Here is a 27,345-nt window from a genome sequence, read left to right on the forward strand (position 1 = left end):
TAAGTGGAATCACACAGTATGTGTCCTTTCGTAATTGGCTTATTTCACTCAGCACAATGTCCTCCTAGTTCATCTGTGTTGTAGCATGTAAGAATTTTTTTTTAGGCTGAATAATATTCCATTGTGTGTATGTGCCACATTAACGATAGTTCTTTTACCTTGTGTATCTCTCTTTCCAGACTTGGCACAGTTTCTGGCACATAGCTGTGGTTCAGTGAATATGTATTTTGAATGAATATGTATATCATGGAAGCAATGTGGTGGTGTGGAAGGAGCTATTGGGAAACTTGGGTTTTAGTCATAGCTCTTGTATAGATTTTGTCTGTGATCTTGGGTAAATAATTATTGATTCGTCTTCTATAAAATGTTGATTCCACACACTTCAGAAGGCTTTGGAGACAGTTTAATGAGATAACAGAGGTCCTTGTTATCAGAGCTCCCGAGGTACAAGGTTTCTACAGTGGAGCAAGCTTTATCAATGTGAAAATATTCACTAATAAATTAATCTCTTAAGAATTAGTCCTTGCTTAGATAAGCCAGCTCCCTGCCTGTCCCCCATCCCCTATCTTTTGGAGTATGTTTCTTGATTCTTGGAGAACACCTGACAGTGGAGTGTAAATACCTTGCAAATTGATTTCAAGGGGAGGTTGTAGAATTTGCATACTTGTTGAATCTGTCTGTGGAGCTAAGGATAAATAGGGATTTGGAGATTAGATAATCAGGAGGGATGCTATCTGGATGAAAAACAAGCCCCTCAAAAAGAATAACTTGAGGGGCGCCTGGGTGGCTCAGTCAGTTAAGCATCCAACTTTGGCTCAGGTCATGATCTCATGGTTCGTGAGCTCAACACCCCCCCCCCCCCCCCCCCCGGGCTCCACACTGTGTCTCCCTCCCTCTCTCTGTCTGCACCTTGTGGGATTCTCTCTCTCCCTCTCAGTCTGCCCTCACTCACTCATGCTCTCTCTCAAAAAAAAAATTTTTTAAGAGTAACTTGAATTTTAACAAGTATAGAGGGTTCTTGGGAAAATTGATGAAATCCTGAAATATTTTGGCCTGGCAGAGATGACTTCAGTATGATCAAGTTGTGCCCATTCAAACTGCATCTGTCATTGTGCTGTCACACTAATTTTCAGAAGAATCCTCTTTCCCCTAGACTTAACAGTTCATCCTAAGAGTTACTGTAGTTTTAATTATAAACTCGAGTTTTGTTAAATATAAGCAAAAAAAAAAAAAAAAAAAAAAGGAAAAAGAAAAGAAAACTGAAAGATTTACTCTTAGTTTTCTTATTTGTAGTGAAATTTTGTCCCTGTCTTAAATGAATTCACTTTAAGTGGCCTTTTCTGGATCAGCTATTTTCAGGAATTGAGGATTTTCTGCATTAACTTTTTCTGACACTTTTTTCTGAATTTATGTAATGCCAAACAAATAAGAAGTTATAGTAATAACCATAAGTGATGAGCGTTTTATAAAACTGTGTCTTTATTGGTCATTTCTTTTCTTTTTTTTTTGATTTTTGTTTATTTTGAGGGGGGGTTGGGGGAAGAGCAGAGAGAGAGAATCTCAAGCAGGCTCTTCACTGTTAGTGCAGAGCCGAATGTGGGGATTCATCCCATGAACCACGAGATCATGACCTGAGCCGAAACCGAGTCAGATGCTTGACCGACTGAGCCACCCAGGTGCTCCGATAATTTATTTTCTTAATATAATCATTTTTTGGGCTTCAGGTTTATCCCACAGATAACTAGTTTTAGAAACTAGAACAGGCAATCATTTTACTTCAGGCAGGTTTAGCACTTTAGGGTGGTCTAAAAATATTTGATGCAGATTCATTTAGTTTATATAGAATTGACTTACTTAGTTATGTTATTCAGGTTAAAAAAAATCAACTCTCAACTGAAATTTTTTAATGACTATTTCAATGAAAGTGTGTACTACAAATAAATTGAAAATATTTTAAACATTCATAAATGTCAGATCAACTTGATTTTAAAAAAGAAACTGTATACTGTGTCAGGAAAAAATAATCCGGAAGCTCTTAAGTGCTAGTTTTTTATTTTTGTCTAAAGAGAAAGTCCTTTCTTTTTTCTCTTTCTTTCCCCTCTCTCCCTCTCTCTTTCATCTCCAGATATATTTATAAGTTAAATCATAGCATCTAAGAAGGAATTTTAGAGATAATGTAGTTATCTACCTTTTCTCTTCTTTGGGTGCTTGAATTCCCTTTTCAGCCAGTGAATTTGATTATACAGCGTCTGCTTGGAATGCCTTCAGTGACTAAAAACTCACTTGTGGTGAAACAGTCTTTTCAAGTGGAAATTTTTGTTAGAAGTTCTTTCCTAGTGCTGAACTGAAACTTCTGTTTCTGTGCATTTGTGCTATGCATCTGATGTGATAGAGAGTGGCTCTAATCCTTCAACTTGACAGCCTAGAGATGAGTCGGGATAATCTTGGCTTTCCTGCCATAATAAAAATCTCTAAATCTCAGAAGTTTAAAAAAAATTTTTTCACTTTTTATTCATACTTGATAAGATCACATATCCATTGTGGATTAGAAAGGGGGCTCTTCTTACAGTCTCACAAGGACTCAAGCTGACAGAGGAACCGACATCTCAGATGTGGCAGAGGAAAAGTAGAGCTTTGGAAGGTCTTGCATCGGCAGAAATGTTCTGTCCCAGAAATGCAACACCTCTACTCATAGTTCATCAGTTAGAACTTGTCATGTGACCCTAACCTAATCACCAGGAATGGGGTGGGGGTGGGGGGGTGCAGGGAGTACACAGTTCTACCATGTGCCCAGAATGGGGGAGAACCAGAATACTTGGTGACTAGCACTAATGACTGTCACACAGTCTTTCAAGAATTTGGAGATGTGTCATGTCTTTGTATTCCTTTCTTGACTAGGATAAAAATTCCTAGTATTTCAATTCATTGTGAGATGATTCCCAATTTCCTAACCCATCCAGATACCCTACAGTTTTCTGTGTTTTTCCTGAAGGGTAGTGTCCAGAAGGGTTCACAGTATTCCTGTATTCCTGTTGGAATCTGTCCGAGAAGAACTTTTTGTTTTCCTTTTGGCAGTCTAAAATCAGATAGTATTAAATCAGATAGTCTTCAGGTTAGTCCAATGTCTGTTTTATAGATGTGGGTTGAAATTGTATCCTGAATGATTTAAGTTCAGAGTAAAACAGCTGTAGTATAGTACAGAGATTAAGTTTTGAGACTTGGATTCAAGGCCTGACTTTCAGGAACTGTGTTACACAGGGCATGTTGCACAGTTGTCCTGAGCCTATTTTCTGATAAATATAACTTAACAGGATTGATGAGAACAGTGAGAAGTGTTTTCATGGACTTTACATAAAGTGGTATTAAGATACTAAGTGTTACTAAGAAGCATTGTTTTGTTTCCTTCTGACTAGTTTCACCTTAGTTCATTAGGGCCTCACTTGAGTGTTTAAGTTCCTACCTGGATACATATGAAATAGTGAACATACAGACTACAGTCTTTGCGGGTGTAGATCATCATCACATACATTTTATATCATTTTTGAAAAAAGTCAAACTGATGTGCTGCCTCTCATTTGCAGGTAGGGTTCTTTCACAGTCTACTCCCGGGACTCCATCAAAGACCATAACAATATCTGAAAGTGGTGTTATTGGATCAACTTTAAATTCTACAACACAGACACCAAATAAAATAGCCATCTCACCTTTGAAATCGCCAAATAAGGTAAAAAAAAAAAAAATTAGCCACAAATGCTCAAGTGTTGTGGTTAATGCCTTTATGTTCTTACTAGTCACTTTAGATACTTCAATTTTAACATATTCCCAAACAAGTAATAGGCTTTCATCGAATACTAGATTAATTTAGTAATCAAGAAAAAAGAACTTATTCTAAACACATAGTAACTTAGTAATCTTTTTGCATGCTAAGATAATTTCCATGGCCCATATCAATGCGGGTACAACAAAAATCTTTTGAATGAGGTACATAATGTGTATAGTTCTCAAGTTAATATTTGTGCAAAATTATTATCTTTGGGAAGTCACATATGTAGTGACTATATGAATATAAAATGTTGAATGTAACTTTATTGTTATTTTGAAAAAATACTCTGTTTTCTGCTTAAACTGTCCTGGGTTTTGTGGAGACCTGAGTTTTTGCTGGGTAACAGATTACCCAGAGTACTAGAAATTGCCATCAAATGCTGGTCACCAGATTCTCAGAGTTTTTAGATTTTAGTATAGTTCATTCAAAGCATTTGAAAGCTTTTCATGATCTGTTTTTATTTTAAGGTAGCTAAGTACTTGTCATTTTACTTTTAGTTCACTTCCTAAAACACGCAGATGTCATTATACCAGCATAACATTTTGAAAAGGTATATTTTAAGGACATTTCAGGTGTAAAGCTAACCATCATTATTCTGTGAGATGTCACCTTTGTGATTCTGGAAACTTACTGCCCTTTTTATGGCCTTTTTCATTATTTACTACTATTCATAAATAGAACAAACATTAAATATTTGTTTCACATTTTTTAGAAGTATAGCTGTTGGTTTCTGTTATAATGAGACTTGAATATAATATATAAATATGATGTCTCTTTCACTTTATTAATAATGGGATTCTACCTGCATGATAATAGAAAATAATTATTTAGTTAAATGGAATGAATGCAGTAGATATTTGAGTGCTTACTATGTGCTATGCCTAGTGATAGGCACTGGGGATAAAAGCATGAATAAGACACGTTTTTCACTTCAAGCAGTTCAACAGGGAAGTTAGACGTAAACATTAAGAATTGCCCTACAGAATCATGACAGTTACAGGTGGGTTGATGAGCTCAGCTGTGTGTTGGGGACACTGTATACAAAGGCTGTTCTTGAAAGATCTTAACCTTAAAGGTGGTTTGGGTCTTAGCTGTGGGTGAGCAGTGGAGGTAATACTTGCTTTGAGGTAATTTCTCGATTGAGGTAATACTTTACACAAAAGGGGAAAAGTGTGGCCCTTTGAGGGAACTATATTGCTCTGGTAGTGTGAGTGGTGAGGGTACGAAGGTTAGAGAGAAGGTTTTATTATCTGCAGGGGAGTTTGCATTTTATTGTTCTAAAAGACTTTCTGTGGCTTCCCATTGTTTCTAGAGCACTGGTTTCCTTGTCTGTATATTGGGATCACCTGGGAATACCTGGTTTGTATTCCTAGAGACTGTTTTAATTGGTCTAGAGTTTGGCCTGGCATCAGGATTTTTAAAAGCTCTCTAAGTGATTCTAATGGGTACCCTAGATTGAAAACCACTACTCAAGGTTAATATGAGATTTGCATGTTTTTTTAAAAAATTTTTTTTAGAGAGGGAGAGAGAGAGCAGCACACAAGTGAGGGAGAGGGGCAGAGGGAGAGAAAGAGAAAGAATCTCAGGCAGGCTCCATGCTTAGCACAGAGCCTGACTCAGGGCTCAATCCTGTTATTGAGATGATCAAGAGTCAGACACTGAACCGACTGAACCAGCCAGATGCTCTAAGATTTGCATTTTTTAAAAGATGATTCTTTTTTTTTTTTTCTTTTTTTTAATTTTTTCAACGTTTATTTATTTTTGGGACAGAGAGAGACAGAGCATGAACGGGGGAGGGTCAGAGAGAGAGGGAGACACAGAATCGGAAACAGGCTCCAGGCTCCGAGCCATCAGCCCAGAGCCCGATGCGGGGCCCGAACTCAAGGACCGCGAGATCATGACCTGGCTGAAGTCGGACGCTCAACCGACTGCGCCACCCAGGCGCCCCCTTTTTTTTTTTTTTTTTTAATTTTTTCAACGTTTATTTATTTTTGGGACAGAGAGAGACAGGGCATGAATGGTAAAAGATGATTCTTGTGGCATTATGAAAGACAGTCTGGAAGAGAGACCAGTTAGGTTAGTGATTCTCAACCATGTATGAACTTTTGAAACACCCTGGAGACCCCTTGAAAAAACTTATGGCTGGGTCCTACCTGACCCCGTAAATGAGGATCCCTGTAAATGGAGCCGAGGTATTAGTTTGAATTTAGTTTTAATATTTTAAGATTCATAAGTATGGGCCAGGGTAGAAAATCACTAAGTTAGATTATTCCAGTACTTTAGGTTTGAGCTAGACTGGTAGCTAAGGGGCTTGGGAAGAAGAGATGTGTTAAAAGAGGTTTAAGACATAGTACTAGATGTCAGGGTCTTAGGGAGGGGGAGAATCTAGGATGACTCCTAGGTTCCTGACTTGATTAACAGAGTAGATGGTGGCACTGTGGACTGGTAAGTCTGGTATATGGGCTATATCTTATTTGCATACAGATAGGAACTAGCTTTATTTTTCTCTCATCTTTGACTTTAGCTATGCCATCTTGGATCTTCCTTCCCTACATCTTGACAAGAGGTTATTTTTAACTATAAGAACAAGCCTTATTTTGGTGATTAAATTCACAAGTATGAAAAGTCTAGTCAAAGACTTAAATCTAGTTTGAAAGCTTCTCCCCTGAACTCAGACCCAATCATGACTCAGGGACCATATAGTCAAGAAGGGGAGTGTGCTCTGTTTCCTTCACTTTTCTACCTCCTCCCCGTTTTTGCTTTTGGTGTCTGATTGGAAGGAAGATTAGAAGAGAAAGGACAAAGACTTCTGTGACCGGGACTGTTGTAATGTAGCTGCCAGTGTAGCAGGTGTCCAAGTGTGGACATTTACAGTTGTGCATTTAGGAAAGTTTTTGAAGATCCCCATGGATATGTCCCCATTGCCCACTTCTTTGTTGAGAGTGTGGTACACACTCAGGCTATCTTTGGCAGTTCTCTCCTGGCTGTCTCTTACCTCCTGTAGTCTGCCCTACGACCTGGTACTGCAGTGTACCAGGCACGTGTAGCACAGTGTAGCAGAGGCACGTGTCTTTGGCCCATTAAGACGCTTTAGCCCTTCTGCAGCATCTGTTTGGCTAATGGGAAACCTATTGAAGAACCCACTGGTAGAAGTACAGCTTGACTAACTACTGTCCTCCTTTTCCTTGCTGTACAATTTTGACAGTTCCATCTAGCCTCTTGCATTCAGAATTCTCTAGGCTGGGACCAGTTTCTGTGTTCACATATGTCCTAAACTCCTGCAGGTATGTGTCAGGTTCTCCCAAGAAATCTCTTCCTGCATCCATTTCTGGTGGCTAGACCAAGATAAGCATTCTTATCACTACCAAAAAGTTTATTATAGTGTGTTGCTAGCCAAAATTGAGATGTCAGGTTTTTCCTTCTTCTAGTTATTACTTAGTCCATCCCAGAGGTTTTCTTGGAGAACCCCTGCCTTTGTTCTTATGGAGGTATAGTCTTCTCTACATTTATAAATTCACTTTTTTTTTTTTTTTTTTTTTTAATTTTTGAGAGAGAGAGAGAGAGAGAGACTGAGTGCAGACGGTTGAGGGGCAGAGAGAGAGAGAGGGAGACACAGAATTTGAAGCAGGCTCTAGGCTCCCAAGTGTCAGCACAGAGCTTGACACAGGGCTTGAACTCATGAACTGTGAGATAATGACCTGAGTTGAAGTCAGATGCTTAACCATCTGAGCCACCCAGGTGCCCCTACTTCTTTTTCTAATCTGTTTGGTTTCATTTCCTCTTCTTTTCTTTTTGTTTTTTCAATTTCATTTATTTATTTGTTTTTAAATTTACATCCAAGTTAGTTAGTGTATAGGTGCAACAGTGATTTCAAGAGTAGATTCCTTAATGCCCCTTACCCATTTACCCCACCCCCCCTCCCACAGTAACCCTCTCTTTGTTCTCCATATTTAAGAGTCTCTTCTGTTTTGTCTCCCTCCCTGTTTTTATATTATTTTTGCTTCCCTTCCCTTCTGTTCATCTGTTTTGTATCTTAAAGTTCTGATATACGCGAAGTCATATATTTGTCTTTTGCTGACTAATTTCACTTAGCATAATACCCTCCAGTTCCATCCATGTAGTTGCAAATGGCAAGATTTTATTCTTTTTGATTGCCGAGTAGTACTCCATTGTATATATATATACCGCATCTTTTTTATCCATTCATCCATCGATGGACATTTGGGTTCTTTCCATACTTCAGCTATTGTTGATAGTGCTGCTATAAACATTGGGGTGCATGTGCCCCTTCGAAACAGCATACCTGTATCCCTTGGATACCTACTAGTGCAATTGCTAGCTTGTAAGGTAGTTCTATTTTTTAGTTTTGTGAGGAACCTCCATACTGTTTTCCAGAGTGGCTGCACCAGTTTGCATTCCCACCAGCAGTGCAAAAGAGATCCTCTTTCTCTGCATCCTCGCCAACATCTGTTGTTGCCTAAGTTGTTAATGTTAGCCATTCTGACAGGTGTAAGGTGGTATCTCATTGTGGTTTTGATTTGTATTTCTTTTTTTTTTTTTCAACGTTTATTTATTTTTGGGACAGAGACAGAGCATGAACGGGGGAGGGGCAGAGAGAGAGGGAGACACAGAATCGGAAACAGGCTCCAGGCTCTGAGCCATCAGCCCAGAGCCTGACGCGGGGCTCGAACTCACGGACCGCGAGATCGTGACCTGGCTGAAGTTGGACGCCCAACCGACTGCGCCACCCAGGCGCCCCTCTTTTTTTTTTTTTAACGTTTATTTATTTTTGAGACAGAGAGAGACAGATCATGAATGGGGAAGGGTCAGAGAGAGAGAGGGAGACACAGAATCTGAAACAGGCTTCAGGCTTCGAGCTGTCAGCACAGAGCCTGTCGCGGGGCTCAAACTCACAGACCCTGAGGTCATGACCTAAGCCGAAGTCGGACGCTTAACCGACTGAGCCACCCAGGCGCCCCTGATTTGTATTTCTCTGATGATGAGTGATGTTGAGCATTTTTTCATGTGTCGGTTGGCCATCTGGATGTCTGCTTTGGAGAAGTGTCTATTCATGTCTTTGGCCCATTTCTTCACTGGATTGTTTTTTGGGTGTTGAGTGTGGTAAGTTCTTTGTAGATTTTGGATACTAACCCTTTATCTGATATGTCATTTGCAAATATCTTCTCCCATTCTGTTGGTTGCCTTTTAGTTTTGCTGATTATTTCCTTCACTGTGCAGAAGCTTTTTGTTTTGATGAGGTCCCAGTGGTTCATTTTTGCTTTTGTTTCCATTGCCTCTGGAGATGTGTTGAGTAAGAAGTAGCTGAGGCCAAGGTCAAAGAGGTATTTGCTTGCTTTCTCCTAGAGGATTTTGATGGCTTCCTGCCTTACATTTAGGTCTTTCATCCATTTTGAATTTATTTTTGTGTATGGTGTAAGAAAGAGGTCCAGGTTCATTTTTCTGCATATCGCTATGCAGCTTTCCCATAGCTGGTCCAGCTGAAAGGTCCAGCTTTCCCAGCACCATTTGAAGAGACAGTCTTTATTCCATTGGATATTCTTTCCTGCTCTGTCAAGGATTAGTTGGCCATATGTTTGTGGGTCCATTTCTGGGTTCTCTGTTCTGTTCCATTGATCTGAGTGTCTCTTCTTGTGCTGGTACCATACTGTCTTGATTACAGCTTTATAATACAGCTTGAAGTCTGTTTGGTTTCATTTTCAACAGGCAGGAGATGGATGATAGTGATGCTATCTCTCAGCAAGTCTGCCATGGATGCCTTTGTCTTCCTTTTTAGAGTGTGAGGATTTATCATTTGTAGTTCTTAGCCTTGACCTCACTTCACCCAAATTTTGAGATAATAGAAAAAATTCCATTATCCTCTTAAACTAGAAAGGAAATATAGAGAGAATAATTGGTTTGGGCAAAGAGATGTTGTTTAGTTCTTGCAGATGTTTGTCATTGAAGTACTCATTGATATCTAAAGTAAAATGTCCTTTAGGAAGCTGAATATAGGCAGTGACTAAAACTATGCATATAGATGAAATCAACCAGGGAGCATGAGGTTGTGTGTACAGATAGAAGAAAGCAGGCCTGAACCACAGAAATATTAAGAGTTATTAAAAGAAAAGGAGTCAATGAAAGAGAAGGAATGATAAGAGGTAGTAGGAGAAACCAAAAAAAAAAAAAAAAAAACAAAAGCAAAAACCAAAAATAAAAATACTGGAAAGAGAGATGACTTCAAGAATGCTCTTGGGCTATAATTTTAAATACCAAGAAAGTCAATTAAGAAAAAGACTGAAAAGTAAAGCTTTGCCCCCATTGGTCAAAAGTGGTCAAAAGGAAACTCCCAAGTATCCACCTTTCCCTACCTGCCAACACTCAACAATCTTACCACCATCTGCCTTGAATAGCCAGGACTTCTCTCATTATTTATCCCTATTTACATTGGGTACCATCCAAAGGCCCAGACTCCTACATCACCTTTTATCTCCCACATCTAATCTCCTTAAGGTTGTCAGTATCTTCTGTCCTTGTTCTCACTTATCCCCAACTCTTGAACTACTTCCATTGTGCCCTCTCTGGAGTTCGTATCAAAATAATCCCCTAAATCTTCAATCTCTTTGCTGAATGTTCTTTTTATCTTGTTCTAACAGATACCCAGCTCTCCCCTACAAGACTGCTTCCCCAGCAGATCTCTTAAACGATGGCCATTTTTTCCTCCTTCAGCTATTAGGCCACTGATCCTGCAGTGGAGGGATCGGACTACATGTTTTCCTTCCTTCCTCTCATTACTATCTGAAAACTGTTCTCACTTTCTTCTCCATCTTTGACACTAATGTAACCAGGTTTGTTATGGGAAGTCAGGCAAGTCTTAATATTTTCTCAATTTCCTTGATACTATAGTTGTCTATTATTATAGGACGTATTTCTTCCATTATATTTATTTTGTAAAGTAATCCTCAGTTCTCTACAAAGTATTTATTAGACATGTAAATAAGCACTATACCAATGCAAATGTGATTCTGCATGGTTTACTTTCTTCTTGCTTTAGATTTTAGCAAAGCTGTTCTCTACTTTCTGACATTTAATGTGTGTTTTGTCCTGTAATCTTATTCTTACCTTAAATACTATTTCTTTTCATGGAATATTTGGATTTATTTTAGAAATGCAGTATGATTTATGGGGCGCCTAGGTGGCTGAGTCAGTTGAGTGTCCATCTCTTGGTTTCGGCTCAGGTTATGATCTTGTGGTTTGTGAGTTTGAGCCCCACATCAGGCTTTGCACTGACAGTGTGGAGCCTGCTTGGGATATTCCCTCTCCCTCTCCCTCTCCCTCTCTCTCTCTCCCTCTCCCTCTCCCTCTCCCTCTCCCTCTCCCTCTCCCTCTCCCTCTCCCTCTCTTTCCCTCTCTCCCTTTGCCTCTCCCTCTCCTTCTGCCCCCGTCCCCTGCTAGCATGCATGTGTGCTCTCTCTCAAAAAGAAGTAAAAACATTTTTAAAAATGCAGTGTGGTTTAACATTCAAAAATCTATCCATTGAATTCACAACAATTAATAAGAAAAAAGAATAATTTTATGAATATATACAATACATCTCAATACATGTGGAAAAATGCTGATGGTAGCCAGCCTCCATTTTGGTTAAAAATACTTGAAACAATAAAAATAGAAGGATACTTTCATAATTTGAAAAGGGGGAAGTACATCAGACTTCATGTTACGGTGCAGTGTTGAACAAGGATATCCACTTTCAACACGTGTTCAGTTCTACTGCAGGTCTGAGTTAATGCAGTATTGCAAGAAAAAGAAATAAATGACATAGGGTTTCAAAAGAAAGTAAAAAATTGTTACAAATTACATACCATTATATGCATGTAAAATTTAAGAATCTGCTATGAACTGTTAGAACTAATGTATAAATTTAGCAAGGTGATTACACAGTCAATATTTAAAAATCAGTTGTTATAGACCATTTATATTAAATTTTTTTAAATGTTTATTTTTTGAGAGAGAGAAAATAAGCACGAGCAAGTGGGGGAGGAGCATAGAGAGGGAGACAGAAGATCCAAAGCTAAGAGCACAGAGCCCGATGCAGGGCTTGAACCCATGAACAGAGAGATCATGAGTCGAAATCAAAATTCGGACACTCAACCAAATGAGCCACACAGGTGCCCTGGGACCATTTATATTTAATGTAATTGTTGATATGGTTGGATTTAAATCTAGTATCTTACTAGTTATTTTCTTTTTGTCTCATTTGTTCCTTTTGTTTTTTAACTCTTTTTTTTTTTTTTTTTGCATTATCTCCACTATTGGCTTATTATAGTTTAAACTTTTAAAAACTTATTGGTTGCTCTAGCGACAAATACTACATTTTTGACTTATAACAGTCTACTTTTATATTTATGTCACTTCATGTAGGATAAGAACCTTACAATAGAGTACTTCCAGTTCTTTTTTCCTATCCTTTATAAGCTGTCATTGTTAAACATTTTACTTTTACAGGTTATGAACTCCATAATACATTTTTTGTTTTTGCTTTACACAAAATTACCTTTTAATACAATTAAAAATAAGCAAGGCTTATTTATTTTCATTTTAACTGTATCTTACACAGTTCCTTTCTTTCTGTAGGCCCCAATCTTAGTTTGGTATAAAATTCCTCCCTAAAGAACTTTCTTTAGGAAAATTGAATATTTTTAGGAAAATTAAAAAAAATTTTAAGGAAAATTCTGCTGACGAGAGATTTCTCAGCTTTTGTTTGCCTAAAAAAGTCTTATTTTGCTGTTACTTGTTAGAAAGATATTTTCATTGGGTAAAAAATTCTAGGTTGGCAGTTTTCCCTCAGTGCTTTAAAAATGTCACCCCATTGACTTCTAGAGTTCATAGTGTTTGGTGAGAAGTAATGCTGTAATTTTTGTCTTTTCTTCCTTTGTATATGTGTCTTTATTTTCCCTACCTGCTTTCAAGATTTTCTCTTTATATTTGGATTTCTGTGGTTTGACTATTATGTATCCATATATGTGCTGTGTTGTTATTGCTTTCTTCTTTTAAATACACATTTATCTTGATTTTAAACCATCTTGGATCTATGATTTATTATATTTTATTTTATTTTTGTTTGGCTGTTATCTCTTCATTTATTTCTTCTGCCTCATTCTTTCTCTCTTCTCACTCTATTTTTTTATTTTTCTTTTTAGAGAGAGAGCATGCATAAGCAGGGGAGGGGCAGAGGGAGAGGGAGGGAGAGAATTTCAAGCAGGCTCCATGCTCAGCGTGGAGCCCAGCGCAGAGCTTGATCTCATCGCTGTGCGATTGTGACCTGAGCTAAAATCAGGAGTCGGAATCTCAACCAGCTGAGCCACCCTCTTCTCATTCTAGAACTCTACTTTCATGTTATTTTAAAGTTCTTATCTGATGGTTGCAACATCTAGGTCATCTCTGAATCTACCTCTTATTTTATTGGAATGGCTGTCTGGACCTTTTTTAAAAAAAAAAAAAAAGTTGCATTTTTTTAAAAATGTTTATTTATTTATTTTGAGAGAGAGAAAGTGTGAGCAGGGGTGGGGTGGAGAGAGAGAATGCCAAGCAGGCTCCATCCTCAGCATAGAGCCCAATGCAGGGCTTGATCCCACAACCGTGAAATCATGACCTGTGCACCTTGACAAGTTTTAGTAAAAAACATTTTTGACATAAGCCCTAGAAACAAATGACTGAAGATTATTAAAACTTTTTGCTTGTAACTCACATTGATTTCAGTTTTTTTTTTCTCTCTACTAAATTAAAGGAGGACCTAAGTGAGTTTTCAGATCATCAAGAATAATTTTTGGAGGTAGAATACAATTTAAATTTTGGTATAAAATTCAAGAGAAGTTCAGAATATTAATGTATAGTAGTATAGTAAATATTCTTCTGTTCATGTATACTTATATGTGAAAATAATGTTTTTCAGTGTTTATAACAAAAATAGGAGTAGAATTGGTGCTGAGCTCTCACTCTTGCAATATGTAAGTACTTCATACATGAAGTAATGAATCCTGTCATCCATCTGAATAAGAGATACCTCCCAATAAAATCTTTTTCATTTGTGATAATCACAATTTATAATATATTTGTGTTGCTTTAAGTATATACAGTAATTATTAACTCAATCCAAATTATATATATATATATATATAATATATAAATAGTATTGGTTTCAGAAGTAGAATTCTGTGATTTATCACTTACATACCCCACCCAGTGCTCATCATAACAAGTACCCTCCTTAATACCCATGACCCATCTAGCCCATTTCCCACCCATCTCCCTCCATCAACCCTCAGTTTGTTCTTTGTGACAAGAGTCTCTTGTGGTGGTTTGTTTCCCTTTCTTCTCTTTCTTCATCCCTTTCCCATATGTTCATCTTTTTTGTTTCTTAAAGTCCATATGAGAGAAGTCATATGATATTTGTCTTTTCTCTGATTATTTTGCTTAGCATAATACATTCTAGCTCCATCCATGTGGTTACAAATGGCAAGATTTCATTCTTTTTGATGGCTGAGTAATATTCCTCTGTGTGTGTGTGTGTGTGTGTGTGTGTGTGTGTGTGTACACCACATTTTCTTTATCCATTCATCAGTCAGTGGACATTTGGGCTGTCTCTGTAGTTTGGCTCTTGTTGATACAGACAAAATTATTTAATGCTTAGAGGTGTACAAAAAGGGTAATAGGAAATAATGTTTTCAAAATTTCAATTTATATACATCTTTTTGTTTCAGAGAATTTTAAAAGAATTTCAAGCATAAAAATGTTACACTAGAATAAAGTTTTTAGAGGATATGGAATTAAATACAAACTCACAGAGGAAAGGGAATAATCTAAATTTCCACCTGCTTAAGAATGGTTTATTTATGTTTTAAAAAATATAATAGATAGTGGTGATATCAGATCACCATGTTGATATGATTCCATGGAATGTTTTATAAGCAGTGATGTGACACGTATATTTTAATTTAATTTTGCTAATATTTTTAATAGGCTTGAAATTAATGATAAACTGAATGATGTTCTCAGTCTCTCTGAAAGTTATCTCCATTCTAGCCAGCTGGAAGGGAAAAGACATGGAAAAGCACATGTGAGAGGCTTTTCTGGACCAGACCTAGAAATAGGCATATACCATCCATTCACTTCACTAGCTAAAATTGAGTTGCATGGCCTCATCTTAACAAGGGAGGCTAGGAAATATAATCAGCTATATGCCTAGGAAGCAGAAGAGACTCTGGATTTTGGTTAGCAGCACACCGTCTGTAACATGATCGGCCATACATATATAGCATAATAGTGCTACATTAGTACAGGTAATTGACAGAAAACTGGGACCCTGAACAATAATGAAATTTTCCATGATGGAGGGACACTCTTCCATTCTGTGCTTTTCGTGGCTATTGGCATTTATTGAGTTGAGTGTGTACCCTCTGCTGGGGCTGTAGAAACTATAGAAGAGCTTACAGTGGTTGGAGAGACAAAATTGAATGCATGTAAAACAATAATGAGTAATGAAATAGGTGCTTAGTTGTGTGGTATAGACAAGATGGTTTGAAACTAAAGAAAGATAAATCCTGGTACTTCTTCATTTACCATTTACTCAGATACTTAATCAGTATCTACTATGTCTTAGGGGCTGTGGTATGAAACACTAGAGAGCAATGAATATGCATAGAACCTAAAGCCTAAGGAGTGGTGAGAGGGGCTATGATAGAAATGAATCAAATAATATAAAAACAGATAAAATTGCAAAACCATGAAAAGATTTATGATGGTATGAGATCCTGTATAAGGAGATTCAACCACAGATAGCTCAGGGATGCCTTCTCTAATCATCCTAAGATTTTTGTATGGGTATAAATTAGAGTGGATGTCAGCCACAAGTGTGAAGGTCTAGAGTTGAACTAGATTACTGTACATGTAGGATGGTAAGACAACTAATCTGATTGGCATCAGTAATGCTTTGGAGGGAATGGAGAGCATATAAAGATAAGGTTAGATTATGGATGATTTTTAAAACAAAGCAAATTTAGGTTTCATTTTGTCATTAAATGGAGACCCATGGAATGTTTCTGAGTCGTAATGAGCTATAGTCAAAGTGTGAAAGTGAAATCTGCAAAAAAATTAGCAATGTCTCTGGTAGCAGATAGAGGCGAGTCATAAAGATGATTGAATTTGTTTTGCAAATATCCAGACAGGAAGTGATATGAGCAATGACAGTATTGAAAAGTTGAGGTAGAACTGTTTGGACACAGAGGTTTCAGAAGTTGATAGCTTTTGGCATGAAGCTCTTACATGTTTGAGTTGGGGATGATTATTTTTGTAAATGAGTACAATTCGAAGTGAAGGGTGTTTGTTTTCCTGATAAACTTTGACATAGATTGTTGTAAGAATAATAAGAGGTGGTGTTGAGGTGATTACAGGTTGTAGGCTCCATTGATTCTGTTGCCTGAAGTTTTATTTTGTCTATAGCTCCTCATACCAGTACCCATTAGCCAGGTTATGGAACAGAAGGAATAAATGACTGAGAATTTATTCTTTTTTCTGTTATTTTTCCTGATGGTTTTGTTTTATGCTTTTATAATTATGTTGATTGAGTATGAGTGGGGTCCTGTGACCATATTACTAAAACCTTTTTGTACTATACAAACTTAAAATTATATGTTAAAAACCTAAAAATATTAAAAAGTTAGGATATTATTAATTCCCATGTGTCCTTTACCCAACTTTAGAATTATCAGTTTTACCTTGTTTTTATCTATAACCTCCTCCCACATTTTTTTTAAGTAAATCATGTCATTTCATCTATAGATATTTCTTTATATATGTAAAAGATAGGAACACTTTTTTAAACTTACCCACATTCCTTTGATGCTATTAAATACCTAGTTAATTCAGATTTCCCTAATCATTATATTTCTTTTTTATGCTATGTTTGAATTTGGGATTCAGATACGTTTGGGATTCAGATACGTCGTGCCCTTTAAAAAAACAAAAACAAAAAACAAAATTGGGTTGTGTACATCCTATAGTTTTTCATAGGCTGGTTGCATTCCTGTGGTGCTTTTTGGTTTCAAGAATTTCTGGAATGGAACCCAGATGGCTCTTGCATCTTAGACCTTACAATGTGTTGTGCAGATCTTTTCTTCCAGTCTGTGGCTTATCTTTTATACTCTTAACAGTATCTTTTGCAGAACAGAAATTTTTAATATTAATGAAGTTTGACTTACCAGTTTTTTCTTTCATGGATCATGCTTCTGTTACTGTATCTAAAAAGTCATCACCAAACCCAAGGTAAATTAAATTTTCTCCTATATTATCTTCCAGGAATTTTATTGTTTTGCTTCATAGTTTTATAGTTTTAGGTCTGAATCCATATGAGAGGTGTCTGTGTTTAGATTCACTTGTTTGCATGTGGATGTCCTATTCTAGCACCATTTGTTGAAAAAACTATTTCCATTGAATTATTTTTGCTCCTTTGTCAGAGATCAGTGGACTATATTTAAGTGAGTCTATTTTTGTACTCCTGTTTAATACATCACTTTTAGCCTTTGCCAATCTAATTAAAAGACCTCACATAGGTTTATATCTTTTTTTAAAGTTTATTTATTTACTTAGAGAGAGAGAGAGAGAGAGTGTGTGTGTGTGTGTGTGCATGCAGGGGAGGGGCAGAGAGAGAGGGAGAGAAAGAATCCCAGCAGGCTCAATGCTGTCATCACAGAGCTTCATGCAGGGGTGGGGCTTGAACTCACAAGCCACAAACTGGTGAAATTGTGATCTGAGACAAGATAGAGTGGGCCGCTTAACCAACTGAGCCACCTAGGTGCCCCTCACATAGATTTATATTTTTAAAAATTATTCATGTCTTTGTGTCTTCTGGACTCCTCTTCTGTGGACTCTGATGCCCATTGGGTGGTTTGTCTCTTTTTCCTTGTGAACTAAAAACTGAAAAAAGCCCATAGCATATTAAGGAAATCACTCGTTTGTTATTAATGTAGTTACAAACATTTTTCCCAGTTGGCTTTGTCTTGTTTCTGTTCCTCGCAGAAATATTGCACATGGAATTAGTTAAAATATTGTAGTGTCTTTATGAATTTTGAGTTTTTGAGCTATATCTAGTTACATCTTCCTTACTCCAATATTATAAAATGTGCATTCATTTTTAAAAGTTATTTGGCTGTATTTTACTTATTTTACATACAATATTCTTTTATTACACATTAAGTACAAGAACAGATAGACTTGTTCTTGTTCTTTAAACTTTATGAAATGGTTAAATTAATATTAACCTCTATATCATTTTTATCCTGACTGATTTTCATAGCCCATCTTGCAAAGCAGATATCTATTTGGGTAGGGTACACACACCATAAAATTTACTGTCTTAACCATTTTTAAGTGTACAGTTCGGTGGTATTGAGTGCATTCATCCTGGTGTCCAGCCATCCCCACCATTCATCTTCAGAACGCTATCTCTTGGAACACTGAAACTGTGTACCCATTACATAACAAGTTGCCATTCTTCCCTCCCACCAGCTCTTGGCCGCCACCATTCTACTTTCTGTCTCTGTGATTTTGGCTACTCTAAGTACCTCATGTAAGCAGAATCATACAGTATTTGTCTTTTTGCTTTGCTTATTTCACTTAGCGTAATGTTTCTAAGGTTCACCAGTGGTGTAGCATATGTCAGAATTTTCTTCCATTTTAAGGCTAAATAACACTTTATTTTATGTGTATTCATCTGTTGATGGACACTTGGGTGGCTTCCACGTTTTAATTATCCTGCTATAAACATAGATGTATAAATATCTCTTGGAGACCCTGCTTTCAATTCCTTTGAGTGTATACCCAGAAGTGGAATTTCTGGATCACATGGCAATGCTGTGTTTAATTTTTTGAGGAAACATCATAGTACTTTCCACAACAATTGTACCATTTTACAATGTAATTAATGCACAAGGGTTCCAGTTTCTCCATATTCTTTTTTTAAATTTTTTTAGTATTTATTTATTTTTGAGAGAGAGAGACAGAGACAGAGTGCCAGTGGGGGAGGGACAGGGAGAGAGGGAGACACAGAATCTGAAAGCAGGCTCCAGGCTCTGAGCTGTCAACGCAGAGCCCAACGTGGGGCTTGAACTCACGAGCTGCGAGGTCATGACCTGAGCCAAAATAGGACACTTAACCAGCTGAGCCACCCAAGCGCCCCCTCCATATTCTCATTAACACTTTTATTTATTTAAAAAAATTTTTTAAATGTTTATTTATTATTGAGAGACAGAGACAGAGCATGAGCTGGGGAGGGGCAGAGAGAGAGGGAGACACAGAATCCGAAGCAGGCTCCAGGCTCTGAGCTGTCAGCACAGAGCCCGACATGGGGCTCGAACTCACCGACCGAGAGATCATGACCTGAGCCGAAGTGGACGCTTAACCAACTGAGCCACCCAGGCGTCCCTCATCAACACTTTTTTTTGATAGTACCTATCCTAATGGGTGTGAGGTAGTATCTCATTGTAGTTTTGATTTGCATTTCCATAATGATTAGTGATGTTCAAATATTTTTTCATGTATTTATTGGCCATTGTATGTCTTTAAAGAAATGTTTTTTCAAGTTCTTTGCCTATTTTTGAATCCATTTGCTTGTTTGAGTTTTAAAAGTTCTCTCTTTAGGGGCGCCTGGGTGGCACAGCCGGTTAAACATCTGACTCTTGATTTCAGCTCAGGTCATGATCTCACAGTTTGTGAGTTCAAGCCGCACATCAGGCTCTGTTGATGGCATGGAGCCTGCTTTGGATTTTGATTCTCCTTCTCTCTTCCCCTCACGTGCTTGTGAGCTCTCTCTCTTTCTCTCTCTCTCTCTCTCTCCAAATAAATAAATACACTTTAAAAACTTTTTTTTTTAAAGTTCTTTGTTCTGGATCTTAATTCCTCATCAGCTATATGATTAGTGAGTATTTTCTCTCATTCTCTGAGTTGCTTTTTACTTTGTTGACAGTGTCTTTTGAAGCACAAAATTTAAATATTTCCATGAAGGTCCAGTTTGTCTGTTTTTTCTTTTATTTCCTGTGCTTTTAGTTTCATATTCAAGAAATCATTGCCAAATCCGATGTCATGAAGCATCACCATATGTTTTTCTTCTCAGAGGTTTTTAGTATTACATCTTACATTTAGATCATGGATCTCTTTTGAGTTCATTTTTTTATATGTTGTTGGCAAAGGATCCTGAGAAAGGATCCAACTTCATTCTCTTGCGTGTAGATACCCAGTTTTCCTGACACCCTTTGTCTTTTCCACACTGAATGGTCTTGGCACCCTGGTCAGAAATCATTTGACCATATATGTGCAGGTTTATTTGTAGACTCTATTCTGTTCCATTGGTCTGCGTCTCTGGCTTTATGGCAGTATTGGTTTTGGTGTTTTCTTAAGGTTAAATCTTTGATCTATTTGAAACTTATTACACGGAATGAATTCTAGGGATCCAGTTCTTTTTCTTCAGACCGAATAGCTAATTCGTACCATTTACCGAATAGCTCATCATTCTCTGTTGATTTGAAATGCCAGCTTTCATCATGAACTGTTCTATATATAGGTTCTTTTCCTTCTCCAAATAATTTATTTCAAAATCATTTTTGTTATAATACCTAATTTAATAATTTGAAACTTGCTTTACAACATAATGTGTAAGATTCACCTATGTCATAATCTGTAGCTATAGTTAATTGTTCTGTAGTTTTTTTTTGCTTTTTCCCCTTTTTGTTGTTGAAGTAAATTAACATACAGTGTGATATTAATGTCAGGTGTACAATATAATGATAAAACAATTCTATACATTATTCAGTGCTTATCATAATAAGTGTGCCCTTAATCCTCTTTATTTCACACATCCCCCTACCTACCTCCCCTCTGGCAACCACCAATTTGTTCTCTGTATTCAAGGGTCTGTTTTTTGTTTGTCTCTTTTTTTCTTTGTTCATTTGTTTGTTATATAGGTTCTTTTATCTATTCTTTTGATCTTTAGTATTCTGCTCCTAGGCCAATCCCATGCTATTTTATTTACCCTATCTTGATAATGTTTTAATTTTTAGTAGGGTTGGCTTCTGATTTGTATAAGGCTGATGCTTATAGAGCAGGTTGTCTAATTTTGCCTGTTATGGTCATTTAACCCTTTCCTTGAATGCTTCTGTAGATACTAATATATTTAAATTACTCATCCTTGTCACTGTAATTCATAACTGTAAATACACTTAAGGTGGCTTAATATCTGTGAAAAAATAGCACAAGAATGCCTATGCCTATTTCATAATATTTCACCAGTTAGTACAAGAGTGCTGAAAGTTCTGGTACTCATCCCAAAGTTTGACTCTGACATTAGTCATATAATACATACAGTATTTATCTCTTCTTATCTTCTCATTTGTTTCTTAGCCTGGAAGCATTTTACAGCTTGCAAATTTGCTTCTTGGTGGGTTTATTTAATAACCTGTAGTTTGGGAATTACTTTATTGTAAACATAGTTTTTCCATGGTGATAAACTCTGTGAACATTTCACCATAAATTTTTAAAAGCTATATTAATATGGAACCCTACAAAGTCCTGATTTTAAACTATATTACAAAACTGTTGTAATCAAAACAGTATGGTATTGTCATAAACACAGATACACAGATCAGTGGCACAGAGTAGGGAGCCCAGAAATAACCCACATGTATATGGTCAATTAATTTATGACAAGGGGCCAAAAATATACAATGGGGGAAGGATGGTTTCTTTAGTAAATGGTGTTAGGAAAATTGGACAGCTACATGCAAAAGAATGAAACTGTATTATTATCTTATCATACACAAAAATAAACTCAAAATAGATCAAAGACTTGAACATAAGACCTAAAACCATATAATTCCTAGAAGGAAATAATAAGGGTCTTTGACATCAGTCTTGGCAGTGATTTTTTTGGATTTGACAACAAAAGCAAAGGCAACAAAAGCAAAAATAAGTAAGTGTGACTATATCAAACATAAAGGCTTCTGCACAGCAAAGAACACCATCGACAAAATGGGAAAGCGACCTATGGAATGGGAGAAAATATTTGCACAGTATATATTTGAAAGGAGTGATATTGAAAATATATGAAGAACTCCTAGAACTCAACTGAGAAGAACCAAACAATCCAATTAAAAAATGGGCAGAGGAGCTGAATAGACATTTTTCCAAAGAAGACATACAAATAGCCAGCCAGCACATGAAAAGGTGCTCACCATCACCTGGGAAATGCAAATCAAAACCACAGTGAGATACCACCTCACACCCGTTAGAATGGCTGTTAGCAAAGACAAGAAACAAGCGTCAGGGGAACGCTGGTGCACTGTTGGTGGGAAGGTAAACTGGTGCAGCCACCCTGGAAAATGGTGTGGAGCCCCCCCCACCCCCCACGAAATTAAAAATAAAACTACCATACAATCCAACAATTATATTTCTGGGTATTTACCTGAAGGAAATAAGATCACCATCTTGAAAAGATGTCTGTACTCTAATGTTTATTGCAGCATTATTTACAATAGCCAGGACATGAAAACAACCTAAGTGTCTTTTGACAGATGGATGGATAACGAAGATGTGGTATATCTTATATATAATAAATGGACTAGTATTCAGCCATAAAAAAAAAAGAATAAAATCCTGCCATTTGCCACAACATGGAAGGACCTTGAGGGAATTATGCTAAATGAAGTAAGTCAGATACAGAAAGACAAATAACTGTGATCTCACTTATATGTGGAATCTTAAAAAAGAAAAAGAAAAAGGAACTCATAGATGCAGAGAACAGACTGGTGTTTGCTGTGAGGTGGGGGTGGTGGTGGTGGGTAAAATGGGTGAAGGTGATCAAAATGTGCAAAGTTCCAGTTAGTTTTCTAAGATAAGTTCTGGGAATGTAATGTACAGCATAACTTTAGTTAACAATAGTGTATATTTCAAAGTTGCTAAGAGAGTAGATCTCAAAAAGTAGATCCCAAAACTTCTCATCACAAGAAAAATCTCATTATGTTCAGTAATGGATGTTAACTTATTGTGGTAATCAATTTGCAATATATACATATATGAAATCATTATTCTTTATACCTAAAACTAATACAGTGTTATGTCAATTATATTTCAATAAAAAAGAAAAGAAAAACATAAGTTCTTTCCTCTTACAAAATTATGCTGAACTTAGCTGCCATTTACCTAGATTCAAAATGAGTCTCAAGTCATATTCTATGTAGAAATACATACAGATTGCTACTTTAAGAGATTTCACAAATATTTATGGTGCAAGTTGCTTAGGATTTAGTATGTCTGTGCTAACATTTTATATTACAGCTTTTGTGATACTTTCCTTATTTGTACTATTTCCTAAGCTATCTCTATTTACAGATTAATATCATAATTATGTGTTTAAAAATAAATGTCTTTGGACATTATTTTCCAATTAGCAAATGGCAAAAGTCTTTGCTTAATTCAAGTTTACCTATAGGGAAAGGAATAAAACACTCTTCCAGTTCTGCAAATGAGGACTCTTATTCTATCTGGTAAAGCTGGAGAGATAAAGAGGGAGGGAGGGAGGGAGGGAGGGACAGAGGGGGAGAAAGAAAAAGAAACAGACTCAACCAGTACTCTTAAAACAATGAGTTTGTAGGGTGTCTTTACATGATACTGTCTTTCTCTTGGCACCAATATATGAAAGAAAGAAAGAAAGATAGGGAGAGAGAGAGAGAAAGAAAGAAAGAAAAGAAAAGAAAAGAGAAAAGAAAAAAATAAAAGAAAAATTTCCCCTCCAAATGCTACTGTTAAATAAGTTTGAGAAGCACCCTATACCATACCAATCTAGGAACTTTATAGTGGTCATTAGCATAGTAAGGACTCTGAGAAGGCTTTTGTTTAACATTGTTTACTTTAGGGTTTCATAAATTAATTTGACAAAGTAGACTGTTTCATGTAATAACTAATCCTGAAGAGCTAATGTTCAGTGAAACAAACACACTTTAGTAAACACTACCTAGTTAGCATTAAGGAAAATATTGTTATGATTTTGCATTAAACAAAGGCCATCTTAACATCTCTTTGAAACAGCATGATTTGTGCAGGTGTTTCAAAGTGCTATACAGATTTCATTTAGTGGTGATGTTCTCCCTTGTACAAAAGAGAAACAAAGATATAAAAGCATTAGGTTTGCTTGCCAAAATACACACAAGACTGAGACTAACTGGAACCAAAGCCCATATGTCCAAACAATGATTTCTAAGCAGTATTTACAAACAGAACCAAATATGGAACTCTGCAAACTCATTGTTTTAGAGTATTGGTTGAGTCTGTTTCTTTCTCTTTCTTTGTCCCCCTCTGTCCCTCCCTCTCTCCCTCTTTATCTCTCCAGCTTTACCAGATAGAATAAGAGTCTTCATTTGCAGAACTGGAAGAGTGTTTTATTCCTTACCTTATAGGTAAACTTGAATTAAGCAAAGACTTTTGCCATTTGCTAATTGGAAAATAACGTTCAAAGACATTTATTTTTAAACACCTAATTGTGATATTAATCTGTAAATAGAGATAGCTTAGGAAATAGTACAAATAAGGAAATCTTTCAAGTCCGTGTATTTTAGGGCAGCCCCTTAATACCTGTTAAATGTTGCTATCTGAATTTAAATTAAGATAGCTGGTTTTTAACCCAGCTGTCAAGGATGTTAATCAGGAAATAGAGATACTGAGGATTCTTATTGAATGCACATTAGCTGTTTTTCTGGTAATGTTGTATGTTCAGAGGGGCATTCACATGGAGTTTCTCAGACCACTGTACTTAAAGGAAGGGACTAACTTGTAAATCCTCAAAGAAGTTAGTTGTATTCCAGTGCTTCTGTCTTTTGCAAAAATAGTAACTGTTGTATGTTACCAAGTATTTCAGGTGTTCGGAAAATGCAATTTAATCAGAGTTTGTCAAGAGTTAGGGTTGGGGAGGAGGGTGTGACTATGAAGGGTAGTGCAAGAGAGTTTCTTTGTCATGATGGAACAATTTTGTATCTTGATGGTAATGTTGATTACATAAGTCTATACAGTCTTTAGCATACATCCTCCAAAAATGCATATAAAAACTGGGAAATCCAAAATAAGTTCTGTTCTGTAGTTAATGGTATTGTACCAATTTCCTGGTACATTTTGATAATGTTCTATGATTATGGAAGATGTTAGCCTATTGGGGAAAGTATGGGAATTCTGTATTCATTTTGTAACTTCTCGTGAGTCTGAAATTGTCTTAAAAACATTTAAAAAATGTGTTTATACTTCTATTCAGCATACTGAATAAAAAATAGTTTCAAAGTTTCTTAGAGGCAAATATGCAACTTTAGTTCTTAACAGTTCTTGAGGACTGGATACTATTTAGTTTTGTTAAGTTATTTAATAACTGTTGATTAAGCATGTAAAGTTGGAGGCATTATGATGTCTTACTTAAAAGAATGGCCCTTGGAGTTGGGTCTGGTTCAAATCTTGGCTCTGCTACTTTGTATTAGCTCTATGACCTTGGGGAAATTTCTTAATCTCTCTGAGCTTCAGTTTTTCCCTTCTGTAATGGGCATAATGATGATACAAATAGCAGCTCACGTTTATTGAGCATTATAATATGTGATGTTATCAGCACTTCATGTGATTTAACTCATTTAATCCTTGCAGCAATCCTATAAGAAAGGTATTATTTTCAGATGAGGAAACTTAGGCACAGAGAAGTTCAGTTACTTGCATAAGGTCACACAACAAAGGAGTGTGACCTAGATTAAAACCCAAGTAGTTGGTATTTTATTTTTGGCTATACAGAACTAGCTTGTTGGAGACCAACTGTCTCGCTAAAAACAACTAAAAAGCAGGGGAAAAAATATTTTAAAAATCTGTTTGAAGTAACATTCATGAAATAAAGGGAAGCCTAGTGAAGTCAGGCTCATGTTCACTATGACACTTCTTAGATCATTTGCTGATTTGTAAGTTGTGGCTGAGAGACTGAAGTGATGAACAGAAAGTGGCTACAGAGAGATTAAGGAGCTGAGCGCATCTGTCAGTCTTCTGGATCTCATGAACAAAGATTTGGTTTCAGGCCCACGAAGGAGGTGGAAGCCTGTAAACACCACACTCCTAGTTGGGACCATTGATATAATATATAGGGGAAGAGTGAACCAGAAATAGACCAGGCCTATGGAAGATTGAAGCTGTGCTTCAAACTGCTCAATTTGTGATTGGTTTAGGATGATCTGCCCCTACTTTTAACTGCGTGCCAGAAGCTGAAGTGAATTATCCCTGGAGGAATATAACATCATTCAGAGCCTCAAAGTATGTCTTTAATTTTTTGTAAACAATGTCTGGCGTTGAATCAGAAATCATCAGGTCACCAGGCAACCAGACCAAATTATTCAAAACCAAGAAATATAGATAATGGAGTTATCAGACTCAGACTTTTAAAATAACTAAGATTAATATATTCAGAAATGTAACAAGATGAAGAATTTCAGCAGAAAGAAACTGTAAGAAGGAATCTGATGAACCTGAAACTCATGGAACATTGTGTGTCCAGTATGCCTCAATTAAAAAAAAGGAATCAGGTGAATATTTTCAAATTGAAAACATAAAACTGAGATTAAGAATTTAGTAGATGAGGAGTACTGGGTGGCTCAGTTGGTTAAGCGTCCTACTTCGGCTCAGGTCATGATCTCTTGGTCCGTGAGTTCGAGCCCTGTGTCAGGCTTTGTGCTGACAGCTTGGAGCTTGGAACCTACTTCAGATTCTGTGTCTCCCTCTCTCTCGCTGCCCCTCCCCAGCTCATGCTCTGTCTCTGTCTCTCTCAAAAATAAATAAATATTTAAAAAAAAAGAATTTAGTAGATGAGTTTATCAACAAATGAGATACAAATAACTGGACATTTTTTGAGAAACAAAATGGAAAGAATTCCTCATCAGCAGACCCACACTTAAGGAAATCCTCAAGTGCGCTCTTTAGGCAGAAGGAAAATCATTCGTACTTTGAAGCAGGATGATATAGAAAGGGTAAATTTGTGAATATATGTAAATTAATGCCTTGTGGAGTTAAAATTATTATATGTAGAGGGGCGCCTGGGTGGCTCAGTTGATTAAGCGTCCAACTTCAGCTCAGGTCATGATCTCACGGTTTCTGGGTTCGAGCCCTGTGTTGGGCTCTGTGCTGTCAGCGTGGATCCTGGAGCCTGTTATAGATTCTGTCTCCCTCTCTCTCTGTCCCTCCCCTGCTCATGCTCTGCCTCTCTCTCTCTCAAAAATAAACATTAAAAAAAATTTTTTTTCAATTATTATATGTAGAATTAAAATACTTAACAGTAAGTAAATGGTATTCGTGTTTAGTGGTTCTTGTCATTTCCTGGGTGATGTGTAAAGTACTGATTTAATTCCTACATTGTCCATTGTAATCTCTAGGGTCACCATTAAAAGATTAGCAACATAATGTATAAATAAAAAGCT

General features: G+C 36.7%; 1 protein-coding gene across 8 annotated transcripts in view; it reads left to right on the plus strand.

The window, feature by feature from the left end:
- LIN54 (lin-54 DREAM MuvB core complex component) overlaps positions 1–27,345 on the plus strand; it is a 69,582-nt gene that overhangs the window by 22,321 nt on the left and 19,916 nt on the right. For 4 of the 8 annotated variants that reach the window (XM_045473577.1, XM_045473570.1, XM_045473569.1 and 1 more), the window contains exon 4: positions 3,582–3,724. The exons of the other annotated variants lie outside the window; for them this stretch is intronic. In XM_045473577.1, the coding sequence (XP_045329533.1) occupies positions 3,582–3,724 (143 nt within the window). The remainder of the gene's footprint in view (positions 1–3,581; positions 3,725–27,345) is intronic. 8 annotated transcript variants of the gene reach the window in all.

This window comes from Leopardus geoffroyi, chromosome B1, assembly GCF_018350155.1.
Source record: "Leopardus geoffroyi isolate Oge1 chromosome B1, O.geoffroyi_Oge1_pat1.0, whole genome shotgun sequence".
NCBI classification, from domain to species: Eukaryota; Metazoa; Chordata; class Mammalia; order Carnivora; family Felidae; genus Leopardus; species Leopardus geoffroyi.